This window comes from Silene latifolia, chromosome 9 (assembly GCF_048544455.1).
Source record: "Silene latifolia isolate original U9 population chromosome 9, ASM4854445v1, whole genome shotgun sequence".
NCBI lineage: Eukaryota > Viridiplantae > Streptophyta > Magnoliopsida > Caryophyllales > Caryophyllaceae > Silene > Silene latifolia.
In genome coordinates, this window is record NC_133534.1 from 188,102,631 (window position 1) to 188,119,392 (window position 16,762).

Sequence of the window (16,762 nt, forward strand, 5' to 3'; positions counted from 1 at the left end):
GTGCTCCCCTATTGGTGCTATCTTTTTATATCAAGAATCCCTTAACTTAGCTCTTTTTGTTGAAGATAGGAATCCGGGGGCCATAACTTTCCAAACACCCGAAGAGGAGGACTTGACTAAACTTAGGAATGGAATGTCATTTCCTTTGATTCAGAGTTCTGTGAGCTGCTCTCGGTATGATATTTATGTGGATGCAGCGTGGTCTAAGGAGTTTACTGCTGAGTTTGGTGGATGTATCATTTTTGATAATGATGCTGTTTCTGAAGTATGTATCAAACGGAGTGCTGAAAATGCTGAACAAGCAGCAGCTCTGGCAATTAGGGAAGCTCTAAAGTGGGCACTCTCTCGCAACATCCTTCATATTAACATTTTCTCTGATTGTCTACAGCTTCTTGCTCAAGTCTTACGGTTATCTCAGCTCAAACATTGGACCAGGAATACTATTTGACGATATAATCGATCTAGCGACAAACTTCCAGTGTATTTCTTTAGCTTATGTTCCTAGAATTTGTAATAAAACCGCTCATAGGTTAGCTAAGCGTGCTATTAAAATGTAGTTCTTGTTAACCCGATTGACAAAAAAAAAAAAAAAAAAAAGATACAAAACCTTTCGTTATACAGTAACTTGTTAATTAACATCCAGTAAACAGCTTTGACAAAAGGATTCCTGATGCATAATTTGCCTTTAGTTTACAGTCACTTCAAAACAGGCACACCCAAATTTACTTTCGATTTCTCAATCTTCGCATCACTTTACCTCCCATCTTCCGGCGGATTCGCTTTGGTTTTGTTTGGAGCTTCATCGGGGTGTCTCAGGTTAGGTTAGATTCATGCTGAGTAGGGTTAAAAAGCTGGCGAATCTTTCCACGGATAGCTTCCAGTTGATCAAGCTTCTTTCCCAAATATTGGTCTGGATTTGTCGCTAATATAGCTTTAACCGATTCTTTCTCAGTTTCCGCAAATAACTTGCACAACTATACATAAACGGAAATAGCAAATATCGTGAGTTTGACTTTCATCCCTTTGACAACACCTACGAACCAATTAGGAAGGAGACAATTAGGATTTACCTCATTATAGTACTGAGCAACCTCCTGACGTCTAGGATCAATTTCAGAAATAGTAGGATAAACTTCTTTTGCAGCTGCAATAAACCAAAATACAGATCAGTTGTCATTGCGTAACAGAGATAACGCACAGAAAACCACAGCATCTAGTGTACCGTGAAGTCACATGTTAGCTTCACTATAACTGAGATAGAGAACAGCAATGAATACTTGAAGAGAAAGAAATGGGGAAGCTTTACCCTTATATTAGTATGGTATTACACTTGCTACGAATAGGGTCATTTTGGGTGAGGTTGGATTAGGCTAATTGAGTTTTAGGTCATATTCAGGTTACTCTGTTCAGGCAAAGGTCGAGCCATTTTGAACATGTCAGTTTCATCAGGTTTAGTTAGATCGCACAAAAAAGACTATTTCCAGATGAACTAAAATGATAACTGCTGCAGCGTCGCAATCAAGAAGCGCAGTCATTTTGCTAAGTGAACAGGCCATCAGGCCCAACAAAATTGACAGCTACAACTAGACACTAGAACTTTGGGTGACAGTTGGCGCGACATACCAGATACAATCGTGACCCAATTATTGATCCAATTATCCTGGTACAAGGAGTAAAGAAAGGGAAAAGGAAGCTCCAATCGACAAACTGAAGCACACTTGGGATATCATGCAGGTACTAGGCGAGACAGCGGTAGTAATACTGATATGAAACAATGGGTGTCAAAAGTAGTAACTCCATCCGAGTATCTGACTCACCAGAATGTATACATATTCCTTTTTTGGGTGTTTCATCAGATTGTTTACGTTTCCTTTCATGGCAAAATTTAAACCCAATTACCAAACTATCCTCACCCATCCTCTCCATCCATACCCATTACTAGACCTGTCAAACGGGTCGGGTGGGTCGGGTCCCGGGTCGGGTCAGAATACGGGTCACGGGTCGGGTTAGAGTCAGAATACGGGTCAAGAAATAATTTTTAACGTCTTTTTTAAACGATTTTTTTAATTTAAAAAATATTTTTTAAAAAAGTAAAATATATTTAAAATTATTATTTTAATCATATACAATAATTATATTGATATAATTATTAAAATAAAGTTTTTTTAATAATTATTTTATTATTAAATATTATAAAAGTTATATAAAATTGACTTTTTGGTTGAATTTTTAATTTTAAGTAATAAAATTCATGATTTTCCCTTGACCCAACGGGTCAACCCGTTCGGGTCAGGTCTCGACCCTAAAATAACGGGTCATTTCAGGTTCGGGTCAAACGGGTCGCGGGTCGAAAAAACCGGGTTTGTAACCTTAAAAAACGGGTCGGGCAGGTCGGGTCGAATTTTGACAGGTCTACCCATTGCCCATACACCCTCTACACCCCAATCCAAGAACCATCCTCCATTCCGAACCACCCAACCAACTAGCCTGCCAGCACCAACCCTCACCCCACCGTCGAACTATTTCCCCCAGCCACCAATCCTCACCACGTCAACCTTCTCCCTCCACCAACGAAGAACTCCCCCCAACCACCCCGTCGAACTCCCACCCTCACCAAACACCAAGATAAACAAAAACCACCTTACAGTCGCTGTAAGCCACCCCCACCCGCCGAAAAATGACCCTAGCCTCAAGAAATAACCACCACCGTCCTTAGGAAACCCCTTCCCCTCCCTTGAAAACCCTAGATCTATGAACTTTTAGGGTGGGATGAGGAGTTACGAGGGTGGTGGGAGGGCTTTTTCATGCGGTGGGGCTTGTGTTCACGACAGAGGTATTTGACGGAAGTTGGGGTTTTTCTCCGGCGGATGCGCGGGGTTTTCCACCTACCTGGGGTTGTTTTTAGTGTTATCCGGTCACGTTGGGTGGTAGGGTGTCATTTTATGGTGGATTAAGATTGGTCAGGTGGGTGTCCAGGTGATCTATGGTGATTGAGTGGATGAAGTGTACGACTAGGTGGTGTAATAGGTGGGTGGGTAGAGGATAAGGGTAAAAAGGGAAATAACTAATCCATACCCCACTTATCTTAACTTCTCTAAAACTCCGCACAAAAAGCAAATGTAAACATCCTGTTATGTCGGAGGGAATAAATATCTATTGCATTAATGGATATAAAGGAGTCAACACTGCTTGATTAGTATCAAAGAAGATGCAATTTAGAAACTTACATGTATGTAACATATAAGCACTTTTTTCTGATTTCATAAAAACGACAATCACTATGCAACGAAAATCTCTTCTGACTTAAAAATCTATGAACACAAAAACAAAAAAGGAGATCAGCTTACTGAGCACTTCTATACGAGGAAGCTTGTCCACAAGTCCAGTAACTATGTCTGCAACACCAGTACTACTTGCCATGCCTTCACCTTTATTATCATTTTCATGTCCTTCAGCACAAAGACCATTAGGCTTTCCGTCACCCTATATCATGCCATATGGGACAGATAATCAAGTCATAAGTCCATTATGAACAAATATGGGAAAAACAAATCAAGATAAGCTACGAGCATCACAAATTTGCTTTGACAAGAAATGCTTCTAATCTCACTAGGAGAGCTTGAGATCTAATTGTCCAATTATATAGTTTTATTCCAAAATTAAACACACATCAATCCACAGCATAATCTAACTAGCCACTATGTTCATTTCTTAGTGAGTGCGTCTCTTCCAACATAAAACAACTTATTACCCCCAATTCCAATAGAACACCAGTGACTCAAAGGCATCCCAACTAGAAGGCAGAGGGGGCGGGTTGAGGGGATTAGATATATCATAAATGCAACCTTGCTCCTGCGTTAAAAATTATATTAATTTGAATTTCACTTTGGCAATGGATTGCGTATTCGATACAACTCACGGCCGATATGACAATAACACACGTGTCCGACATACCAAAATCAGCACTACACAGACAGATATTCTTTAATAAAAGAGAGAGACATAAGGATGGCAAGTGCCCGGTTATAACAAATAGCAGAATAACATATCCTCTCTTCTTTTAGGTCCATCGCGGATAGGTAATTTTGAGTATTTTACAAAATGAGTCGTGTCTGTATCTAATAATTGATCACGACGCATGTTTGACCATGTTCGCATCTCTCGTAAGGTTTAAACGAAGTGTCACACTCAACATGATGTCGGCGAGTATGAGTAACAAGGCTAGAAAACACAAATGTTTCTAAATTACCCATAATGGGTAAGAAAATTGGATCAACTGAATGCCACTTCACAATATAAAAAACGCAAACAATTTGACAAGTAGTTTTTGCTTTATTCCATATTTTGAAGCTAAGGAATAGTGAGTATATTAAGAACTACTCCCACCGTCTCTTGGAAAGGTTCACTTTTCTTTTGGCACAAGATTTAAGGGAGAGTAGTAGTGTGGAGGAAAATGAAAGCTGAGATATATGTGGGTCACAGCCAATAGTGACCAAAAAAATCCAACAAAAAAGGAATAAAGCAAAAGGTGAACGTTGTGGAGCGACAGAGGGACTGATTGATATTTACGCTCTAGTGGGTCTTGCTAAAAAAGGATAAAAAAAGGTGAAACGGTTTGTCGTTCCATAGGGAAAAGATCGAGTCTCGTATAAATTCAATCAATAGAGGAAGCCAGCAAAGGCAATTCTTCTTAGTACATCTATTCCATTCTCAGAGCTCAAATTACAATAGCATCTTCATGAAACTATTAGGTAGTTGGGTAGTTGCCCATATATTACAATACAGCTAAAGGCGGGTCAAATAGCTTGAAAGTGGTGACATTTTTGGCCCCCACCGCCCCACTTGTTGCTTGTCCTATTAGGAATGTGGTATCGTATTTGGCCCGTCTTTAGTTATAGACGGATATGTGCCGTCTATAATGAGATTTTGTGATTACAATATTACATGATGTAATATTTCACAAACCAAAGTTGAAGTTATTCAAATGAGTTTGCAAAGAGCATAGAAATTTAACTTACATAATATTCTTTCTGGTACTCAGCAGCTAAACCCTTCTCCAAAAGTAGCACTCTTTTTTTGATAAATTCAACCTGTCTTCTCTGCATTTCCCTGAACTGAAACAATAAAGTAGTATCTGTTCCTCCAGGTGCTGAGTCAAAGGCAGGACCATTCTGACTGACAGCTCCCTTCTGTGAATCACCAGATTGTTCTACTTTTGCTATTGTAGATCCGACTTGAGGCTGGTTGCTTGCCAAGCTTGCAAGATTTATCATGGGGAGATTCAGATCTTTACAGATAACTTCCTCAATTTTCAATTCCTTATCATCAAGAATAGCTTGCCATCTTCCATATCCATGCCTTAAAAAAAATAACAGAATAATGAGTGGACTGCCAAGTTATATACCAAAACATCACAGAATATAAACATGGCACAACAACAAGTTTAACTACAGATCCCTGACAAACATGATTGCTAAGAATCCATCGAGTCCCAGTTGACCATTACTGTCCCAGTGGTCACCCATATATATTATTTTGACAAGTTAAACATCCTCTTGGAATGGAGGGGGTAATCATTTACTAACTCAGAAATCAGAACACGAGCATAGAATGATCCTTCGGAGTTGAAAACAGGCCGTATTGTCAACACCAAATAAAGAAGGCAGATATGGCGATATAAATCAAACATATCTTCCTTTTCTCTCATCATCGTTTAACAGAAAACATCCTAGGATATTATCAGCTTTATAATTCTTTCTTGTGTTGATTGATAAGCTATTAAAAACAATGTTAACCTAGAGAAAAAGGTCAGGCACAAATCATATTATAGGCACGGAAAAATCAAAGAAGATAACTTACTTCAACACTGCGCGCAGAAGAATCAGATCATGATCTTCGTTCCACATCCTTCCACCTTTCAAGGTTGGATAACGAAATATAATATCATCATCGAAGAGAGGCTTTTCTCGATTATCGGATGCAAACTTCACCTATTTGATCCATATGTGAAACACTTAATGGACGGATATAACAGACAACTTCAACCAAGCAACACAACAAGCAGTTTTTGATGATGAGGTACTATTGACCGCATCACCCCATGAACAATATTAAGATCCTGGAGGGAAACAGAAGTAAAACGAAGGTCTTTCAATTGTTTCGAAATACCACCCAAATCGAAACTTGTCTTTTCTTATTTTTGGAACTAAAATTAACCATTATAGATTGAGAGCATAATTATCCCTCTCTCATTTTGTATATGCGCGCCACATAGGGTGTCCTTTGTATATGGGTGTCACCCCCATGGTGTCTTTCTGTATATGGGAGTTGGCCATCACCTCTATGTTATCTTTGTATATAAATATCACTCCCTTGATGTCCCTTAAATCAATAATTCAATATAACATAGTATTACTTATCAAATATATCGTTTCGTAGCACCACATACAATTAAGTTATAGTGACAATGTGATAAATAGCTTCGCTCAACACAAAATCATAATTTAACGAAAATCCAAAAAAAAAAAGTTTTTATCATTGGTGACTAACTATTATCTGTGACTTCGTCTCATGTTAATTTGGTGGTCGGTGCCATCAGCCAAATTGCGTGCAGAAAGATGTGTTAGTAGTTGGATGCTGAATGCTCTTTAGAAAGTATGAAGGTGTTTTAAAGCTTTCCTGGAGAAGTGATTTTTTTTTCCAGACAAGTCGTTCAGGAGCAGTAATATTATTGAGCGGACGTGTTGATAGTAAAGGGGTTGCACAGATATTAGAAAACTTGCATAGTTGGATGCCAAGCGTTTATGTGCTTAAAGAAACGTGTTGCACAACCATGCACCAACAACAGATGTTGAGACAATCAACAAGTCTTTCGAGAACTCATTTGAACAATTCTTGCATAAGAGCATGTGAGAATGCAAATCCAATGCTACAGAAACCGCCATTATCCTATATTCGAGTCTCATTATTACTAAGCTAGCTCTCCCACATCAAAAGATGGTAATCTTATTTTCAATCATGTCATTTGCATCTAATTTACTTCCTACATACTTGATCGCATAGTTTCTTAACAGAATGACGCTGGAAATCTAAAGAAGTGGCAGTAACATTTCGATTCGATTAAAGTATCAGCGAGTTTATCATATTTCTTGTGCTGGCTTTCTTTGTCATAATTGCAACAATAGCAATATCCAAGTTATATTTCTAGAAACTTAAACCAGAAAAATAATATTTTCACAAACATTAACTTATGCATCACAACTTCTATCAGACAACTTTCTCCGACTTCCTAGCTCTAGCAGTTACAGGTGTACTCTAGAGAACAGAGCATTCTAAAAGGACTCATCCGGGAGAAAAAAAGGAGATTCACATTGTCCTATGCTTCAAAGAGTTCCACCTATGACGAGGCAAGAATGATAGAATCAATGCAACCCTAATATAGCACGACAATACACCAGGGCCTCAAAGGTAGGCTAAAGGGGAAAGACTGAAAATAGAAAGAGGATATTTCAGATTACTTGTAATGGTAGTTATCCCAACCACCAGCCACTAAATATGCAGCGCACAGTTTAGCAATTCATTTTTCATATTAGAAACCCTCCTCCGAGCCTACTACTTCCCTTTATCAAACCAACTACATACCAATGCACATGGGGAGCTTACCTACATGTATGATGTAACTGTTTTCCATATTTAGAAAGATAAAACATTGAAAACTGTAGTTCATTATGCTCACCAATTTAGCATTGCAAAAAGCATCAATGCTTGAAGTTCAGGGTCCATAAAGTAATACTCTGAGTCAGAAATTCAAATAAAAAATTGTGCTCTTTCATTTACCTTTTCTCTGATCAACTGCAATAGTCCTATTCTGTAGAGAACATCTTGTACCATTAATCCTTCTTTCGGGACACCGTCTATTATCAACATGCATTGAACATCAGAAAGGAGTAAATTAAGTTAAGGCTCCAGTCAGATTTAGGCATAATTGGTATCAGATGATCAAGAGCAAAAACGGAGAAAAAACACTCACCTGAGAAAGTGGGTGAATCATTGATTCCCTCAGCAAGATGAGCAATGAAATGTTGACCGTAACTACAATGAGTCAGAAAAGCAAAAAATTAGCAATTACATCAGTCCCTTTTTTCAGGAATACAAATACTAAACAGCATGGAAACCCAATTGATAGCACATAGGCTGCTGCGTTTTTAGTCTTGCTTTTGTAGTAATCATAAAGTTCACTAGATTATAGTACATGCTTTGCTCGCTTAATAGCCATCACATTATAAAAAGATCAAGTAAAAGCCAGTGACAAGTAAGCATGGCAGGCAACCCTACCAAAAACATGACAAAAGAGTGCAAGGAAATATAAAATCTGTAATAAATTACAGAGGCTCCTTTATCATTTGGTAAAGCAGGTGCCTCACCGACCTTAATACCACTACCAAAAACATGACAAAAGAGTACAAGGAAAAATAAAATTTGTAATACGTTATGGGAAACAATTAGCATACACAATGGCCAAAAGACCCAAAACGGTAACCAATGTTTGTGAGATAATATTTCTGATTGCAGAGATAAAAACCATTATTACATACTTTTCAATTTCTTCATAAGTTTTCTGCTTCAACCGTGGCACAAACTCCACCCAATCATAATCTCCAGCTCCAAATCTGCAATAAAACAAAAACAAGTTTTAGTTAAATTGGCAAAATGCTACATGCCTACCATACCAATAGAATTCAGGTCAGCTATTATATGAAACAGCACAGGTAAATGCACGATAGAAGCAGGCACTAGGCAAAATGCCACAAATGAGATGGCTTAATTAATTGCAAACCTCATAAGAACTTGTACAAAAGCAGCTCTCTGGCTCTGATTAAAACCGAGGACTCTAAATGATTTCCCTTCACCTTCCATCAGCGGAAGCGAATCAATATCAACTGTAAATACAGATTTCCACAAACCACAACCTATGATCAATATCAACTCACATTTTACCAACTGACTAAAACCAACAATAATTATGAAATACCTCGTGCTCTTTTCCTGTATGCCCTTCTGCCTGAAGATACCCCAGCTGACATTGTCTCACTATCTGACAACTCAGCCTCATAATTGTCGTCTTCACCGTCAGAACTTACATCCTCTAAGCCAGCCAGATCATCATCTTCAACAGACACCATCTGTCGAGGATAAAAACAGAGCAGAGTTAAAGACTTCTGCAAATGAAAATAAATGTTTTTATCATTAACTATCATGTCAGGCTCTTTAATAGCAATTATGATGATAATTGTAGTGAATTAAAAATGATATTAAGTACCAGTAACACTGCTGCTGCTGCTGCTTTGCTTCTACTACTACTACTACTACTACTACTACTACTAATACTACTGTTCTAATGGTCAGAAGTTAGCAACATTGTAATATCAGCAACACTGGTAACAATAATAATTATAATACCAATAACACTAATAATTATGATTGACTATAGTTACCATCACCGTTTGGCGTTATTAATAAACTGGCAACAACAGTTCATTAGGTAATATGTTTAATAACCGTCAATTTGCAGGAGAGAACAAGTATTGATTTGCAGCGCACAACAACATCAACATCAGGGCCCTAATCCAAAATGATTTGGGATCGGTTGACAAGAATAATCCTTCAAAATCATTGAATAATCGCACACCTCAAAATGCAATGAGATAAAAAGAAAAGAGTGAGAAGGGAATGGAAAGGGGAACATGATACAAAAGTCAGTCTAAACCTACAGGTAAAAAAAATCAAAACTCAGATTTCTTTTATACGGAGAATAAACTTAGATAATCCGTACATAATACAAATCAACTATGTTGCTCGGACTCGGGTACGACGTACGGATACGGGTACGAATCCTTGTATCCTTTATTTGATGGCTTTGTGTCGGATACAAGGACATAATAAATCAGCGGATACGAAACTTTTGGACACGGTCAATGTACCCGATTTTCAAATTTGGACACGATCAACGTGTATCCAATTTTATATATTCATAGTTTACAAAAAAAAAATTAAAAGAAAGCTCCACATTTATAGTATCACTAAATTAAATTTGAAGTTGACCCTTGTCAGTACACATCAAGGTCAAGGGCAGAAGATTAAAGGAAAAAAAAAAAAAAAAAAAAAAAACCTTTTCAATTAACCAGGTAATTAAGTTTCTTCTAGTAAAATCAGCAACAACAACAACAACAACAACAGAGCCTTAATCCCATAATGATTTGGGGTCGGCTAACATGAATCATCCTTTAGAACCGTCCAAGGGTGAACGCACACCTCAAAAATGCGAAAAAATAGAAAAGGAAAAGTGAAAAACAAAAGGAGAGTGAAACATAATACAAAAGCCAGGTAAACTTATAGGTTTTAAAATCAAAGTCCGGATTTGTTTTATAAAAACTTAGAATTTAAATCGAGAATAAAGATTAAAACAATTTTGAAAACCGAAGTAAAACTTAAGGTTTTGGAATACCTTAAAAGTGAACCAAGTATTAATATATAAGAAAGTTCTTGGTAAAAAGATGTAATAAATCCGAAAAGAACAAATAAATTTTAAAAATTAAATAAAAGCATTAAATATATCCAATAACGTCAAATACTAAAAATCCACATGTATCATTGCCCTCCATTGTGCCCTCTCCGTCATCATTCCCTCATCAAGCCCGAGAAATCTCATTTCAGCCATGTCTGTTTTGGTCTCCCTCTACCCCTAGCAACCTTTTCTATCATGGCCAAACCATCTTAGTCGGTTTTCCATCATCTTGTCCTCTATTGGCGCCACTTTTACATTTTCCCTAATCAGCTCATTCCTTAAATCGATCTTTTCTTGTATAGCCGCACATCCACCTTAACATACGCATCTCCGCCACACTCATCTTTTGAATGTGACAATGTTTCACGGCCATAACACTCCGGAGCCATAAAGTAAGGCATGCCTAATCGTCGTGCGATAAAATTTTCCCTTTAATCCTTGGGGCATATCTTTATCGCATAAAAACCCAGTAGCACTTTTCCATTTCAACCATCCCGCTTAACCATCCCGCTTTAATTCTGTGAGCCACGTCTCCGTCTAACTCCCCATCTTTTTGAATAATAGATCCTAGATATCTACGAAATTTGATCCCTCAACAACATTTCCATCAAAAATAATACTCCCTACCTCTGTATCGACCCCTTACCCCTTACATTACTAAACTGACACCTGAAGTACTCAGTCTTACTCCTACCCAGCCTAAACCCACGAGTCTCCAAAGTATGCCTCCAGAGTTCCAACTTTCTCTCAACCCCCTCTTACGTCTCATCAATCAACACAATATTATCCGCAAACATCATACACCAAGGGATGTCGTCCTGAATATCTCTTGTCAACTCATCCATAACTATAGCAAAGAAGAAAGGACTAAGTGCATAACCTTGATGCACCCCAATGGTAATAGGAATTCTTCCGTTCTCCAAACATTAGTGCAAACACTTGCACTAGCCCCCTCATACATGTCCTTTATGAGGTCTGTCTTTCTTCTTGTCCTGATGGTGTTCCATCAATTGTTTCATGATAAAAATTGCATCCATAGTCGATCTCCCACGCATAAATCCAAATTGGTTATGCGAGATGTGTACACATTTCCTAAGCCTTTGCTCGATTATCCACTCCCATAACTTCATCGTATGACTCATAAGTTTAATTCCCCGATAATTGGAACACTCTTGAACATCACTTTTATTCTTATACAAAGGGACAAGAGTGCTTCTCCTCTAAGCTGATGTCATCTTGTTGCTCCTCCAAATCTTGTTGAAGAGCATGGTTACCCATTCGATTCCTCTCTCCCCAGCGCCTCCAAACTTCTATGGGTATACCATCCGGTCCCTCTTCTTTCTTTGACCCCATCTTCCTTAGCGCCTTTCTAACTTCACTCATCTTCCTTAACGCCTTTCTAACTTCACTCTTTTGTATTCTACGCACAAATTCCCGATTAACCACGCTTGGTGTTACTTGTACATCCCCAAAACCTTGCTCCTGATGTCCATTGAATAAAGTATCAAAGTAAGAACTCCATCTAGCCTTTATTTCGTTATCCTGAACCACAACCTTGTTGTCCATATCTTTCACACACCCAACTCTCCCAATATCCCTCGTCTTCCGGTCTCTTATGCGGGCCAATTTATAGATATCCTTCTCTCCTCTCGTGTCCAACCTGTCATACACTTCACGGACCAGTTCTTATCACTCATCACTCACGCATTTCCCCAAAACCTTATAACATTCACGCTTTGTCTTTATCGCTTGTCCCGCCACATCGTTCCACCAAGATGTGTCCTTACGCTTCCCTCATAAACATGTTCATCCCCATAAATCAAGATAAAAAATTAATTTTTTCCTACTCCCCGTAAATCTACCCACATGTTCATCTCCCCACGCTTCCCTCATAAACATTAAAAAAAAAAACACATCAAGCCTTAATCCCAAAATGATTTGGGGTCGTTTGACATGAATCAACCTTTAAAACCGTCCATGGGTGAACGCACACTTCAAAATGCGAAAAAAATAGCAAAGGAAAAGTGAAAAACAAAAGGGGGGTGAAACATAATACAAGAGTCAAGGTAAACTTATAGTTTTTAAAATCGAAGTCCGGATTTCTTTTATAAAAACTTAAAATTTAAATCGAGAATAATTCTTCTTGTCCCGATGGTGTTCCATCAAGTGTCTCATGATAAAAATTGCATCCATAGTCAATCTCCCAGGCATATGAAATTGGTTATCCGAGATGTCTACACATTTCCTAAGCCATTGCTCGATTATCCGCTCTCATAATTTCATCGTATGACCCATAAGTTTAACTCCCCGATAATTGGAACACTCTTGGACATCACCTTTATTCTTATACAAAGGGACAAGAGTGCCTTCTTCAATGGCGTCTAGGTACTCCTCTTCCCTATAGCCGTGTCCATTTTCTTTCTTGACGACCCGACACGTATTTACCCGTGTCGTGTCGTACGGACACGGGTACGCCGGTGCAAAAGAGGCAAGTCCGAGCACAATAGCAAATCAATAACAATAACAATAATTGTTAAAATAAGTATTAATGTTAAAAAAATCTTTAAAGTAAACAAGACCCGAAGAAATAAGGAGTTTAACACTTGTTACTTACTACTGCTGGTGTTGTTGCTTCTACTACTACTACTATTTTTGTTGTTACTAGTGCTTCAATTGTTAGAAGTTAATAGCTGAGAGTTACAACTATAATTATAATACCAATAACACTAAATTAAACTCCACCCGGTCAAAGTCCGGATAAAGGAGGAGGGTTGCGGTAGGCTTGTGGCAGCCAACATAAAAATTCCCGTCACATTATGGAGATGAATCAAAATTCGAATTTTGTTGGGGCGTTTCCTTAGAAGCGACGCGCTACGCTTCCTAGGCCAGGTGTGGTGTTAAATCTATAAGGGATGCGAGGTCGTCGTCCCGAAGCAGCGCGCCAACTCTATGCCTGGGTGGTGTCAAATGGGTTAGAGCGCTTTGCACTACTTAAGCCCGGGTGTAGAAAATCTGCTAGGGTTTCTAAGTCGTCGCCCGGAAGCGACGCCCCATCCCGACAAGCGGCAATGGTGTCGAATGTGCAACCGCATTCAGGACGTGTGCGTGCTAAGAGGCTGACTCACAATGGCGTTAAGGGTAACAGGTTGCGATTTGGTACTTGGAACATTGGTTCGTTGACTAGTAGATGAGCGAAAGTGTTGGAGGTTATGAGGAGGAGAATTCATGTGAAGTGTTTACAAGAGACTGGGTTGGAGAGAAGGGAAGAGAATTAGCTCTTTGGGGCGACAAACTTTGCTATTCAGGAAGGGACAGATGAAAAGGTGGGTGTTGGGATAGTTATCGGCAAGAAGAAGGAGTTTATTGATGATGTGGGTTGATGTGTCGAGGAAGAGTGACAGGGTTATGAGTATAATATAAAACTTATGGTAGGGGGCGAGGTAGTAACGATCATTAGTGCCTATGCACCACAGGACTAGAGGAGGTAGTTCGAGGTGTTCTTATTGGTGAGAAATTAGTAGTAGGTGGCGACCTTAATGGGCATGTAGGTTCTAGGCAAGTTGGTTTTGAGAGCTTTCATGAGGGTTTAGGTGTAGGAGAGAGGAACGAAGCGGGAAGTGGTATATTGGATTTCGCGTTAGCATATGATTTGGGTATAACGAACACTTGGTTTGAGAAGAGGCACTCCCAATTAGTGACTTACAAGAGTGGAGGTAATGGAAGATAAATAGATTACTTTTCAGTTAGAAATGTTTGGAGAAAAGAGTTACACGGACTCTCCAAGGTAATACCGGATTACCGGGTGAGAGTACTCGCACTCAACATAGAATTGTGGTGCACTCAACATAGAATTGTGGTGCACGATCTTCCCTTTTCGAGGGAAGATGAACTTACGGAAGAGGAGATCTTTAGGTGATCCCCGAATCAAGTGGTGGAAGCTCTAAGAAGAGAACCAAGCGAGATTTGTGGCTAAAATGGTGGATAGTGAAGTTTGGTTTGATAATTTGGATAAGGATATAGATTCTACGTGGAATATGATGGAGCATAAGATTAAAGAAGTAGGGAAAGGAGTGTTAGGAGAATCTAAGGGACGCGCGCCACAAAATAAGGGCACATCTTGGTGGAGCGAGGAAGTAAGTCAAGTGATAAAGAAGAAGAGAGATGTATAAGTTGTGGGGAAATGTATAACCACGGAGACTTACGAGAAGTACCAGGAAGCAGAGTATGGGGCGCTAGAGGAAAGGTCAGCGAGAAATTGTATGGGAGGTTAGATACAAAGGAGGGAGAAAAAGATATCTATAAACTTGCTCGGATAAGGGACAAGCGGACGCGTGATATAGTAAGAGTTAAATGTGTGAAAGATATTGATCACAAAGTATTGGTTGGAGATAAGGAGATAAAGAACAAATGGAGGGAATACTTTGACAACTGTTTAATGGGCAACAAGAACGGGATATTGGGGATATATGTATTCACCCAAATATGGTTAATCAGGAATTTATGTGGAGAATTGAAAAAAGTGAAGACAGAGTAGCATTAAAAAAGATGGGATTGAAGAAAGCGGAAGGACCGGACGGCATACCCATTGAAGTGTGGAGATGTTTAGGGAAGAAGGGATTAGAATGGTTAACAATGCTTTTCACCGGAACAATAGGATGCGTTCGGCTTGGAGGGAGAGTACTTTGGTTCCATTGTTTAAGAATAAAGGTGATGTCCGGATTAAACTGATGAGTCATAACATGAAACTGTGGGAAAGAGTAATTGAACAAAGACTTAGGAGGAATGTGAGGATATCTTAAATGCCCGGAAGATCAACAATGGAGGCGATTCATACCAGGACAGGAACAAAGATTTACATATGGTGTTCATGAAGGCGTATGATAAGGAGTCGAGGCAAGTACTTTGGTGAACATTAATAAAGAAAGGGGTGTCGCGAAAATATATTGATCTTATAAAGGACATGTATGAGGGAGCCACCACGAGTATAAGGACTAATGTGGGGGAGGACAGAAGAGTTCCCTATTATGATTGGAGTGCATCAAGGTTCGGCCCTTAGTCGATCAATTCAAGATGAGGTAAATTAGATGTAGTTCTGGCTCATAGAATCAAAGGACGGTGGTTGAAGTGGAAAAGCGCCACGGGATTTCTATGTGATCGGGTGTGCCTTATAAGCTAAAGGGTAAATTTTATCACACGACAATTAGGCCTCCCTACTCTTATACGGGTAGTAAAGCATGGACACGTACAAAAGATGAGGATAGTTAGGGTGAGGGTGAGGGTAGCTTAGATGTGTATGCTTTGTTGGATGTGGGGGTACACAAGGATAGGATAGGCTGAGGAACGAGGTGTTCCGGAAGAAAGTAGGTGTTGCGTCGATTGAAGATAAGACGAGGGAAAATCGTTTAAGATGGTTTGGCCATGTACGGAGGAAAGCAGCGGAGGCACCGGTAAGGAGAATTGAGAGTCAGGGAATGGATAACATTGTTAGGGGAAGGGGAAGACCGAAACAAACATGGATAAGGGTGATTAAAAACGAGGAGAGTGTTGGGGATCAATGAGAGTATGGCGAAGGAGAGGGGTATTGTGGAGAGAAAGAATCCATGTTGAAAATTAGTTTGAACTTTAGATATCTCCTTGTCTTTTATCATTTTTTACGTAAATATACTGATTAAAAAAAAACAAAGACTTGTACTCTTTTTTGTTTTACAAATCCATTTTGCCACTTTAATCTTTAATCTTGGTTTTAATGCTTTTCTTAACCATTTATCTCTTTTCTTTTCCTTTGTTAATTTACCTTTAAGTGTATTGGCGGATTCAAACCTATACGAATTCAGATAATAATTCATTTTAACTGACCCTAATCTCTTTGTTGGGACTAAGGCTTTTTTGTTGTTGTTATACCAATTACGGAAATGGAGGATGTAAGCAGCCTCACCCTTGTGCCATTGTGTTAGCAACACAAAGTGGTTGTTTCCAAATGACCCAAAATGCGTCCAGTGCATTGAGTCGCATGAATAATACTTCATCTGTTCCATTAGATTGTTTACGTATTCCGTTTTGGTTCGTTTCATTTGATTGTTTACGTTTCTATTTTTGGACATCCTTTATTCAACTAAATGACTAAACTACCCTCTCTCTCTCTCTCTCTCTCTCTCTCTCTCTCTCTCTCTCTCTCTCTCTCTCTCTCTCTCTCTCTCT

The 16,762-nt window shown here is 39.0% G+C and overlaps 1 protein-coding gene across 3 annotated transcripts in view; it reads right to left on the minus strand.

The window, feature by feature from the left end:
- Positions 1-597: 597 nt before the first annotated feature.
- The window catches only part of LOC141600311 (CHD3-type chromatin-remodeling factor PICKLE-like), a 34,656-nt gene continuing 18,491 nt past the window's right edge, over positions 598-16,762 (minus strand). For all 3 annotated transcript variants that reach the window (XM_074420519.1, XM_074420520.1, XM_074420518.1), the window contains exons 23-32: positions 9,032-9,182; positions 8,837-8,939; positions 8,595-8,669; positions 8,030-8,091; positions 7,837-7,913; positions 5,860-5,990; positions 5,019-5,358; positions 3,348-3,483; positions 1,071-1,144; positions 598-974 (exon numbers count right to left, since the gene is read on the minus strand). In XM_074420519.1, the coding sequence (XP_074276620.1) occupies positions 813-974; positions 1,071-1,144; positions 3,348-3,483; positions 5,019-5,358; positions 5,860-5,990; positions 7,837-7,913; positions 8,030-8,091; positions 8,595-8,669; positions 8,837-8,939; positions 9,032-9,182 (1,311 nt within the window). In that variant the 3' untranslated portion in view covers positions 598-812. The remainder of the gene's footprint in view (positions 975-1,070; positions 1,145-3,347; positions 3,484-5,018; positions 5,359-5,859; positions 5,991-7,836; positions 7,914-8,029; positions 8,092-8,594; positions 8,670-8,836; positions 8,940-9,031; positions 9,183-16,762) is intronic.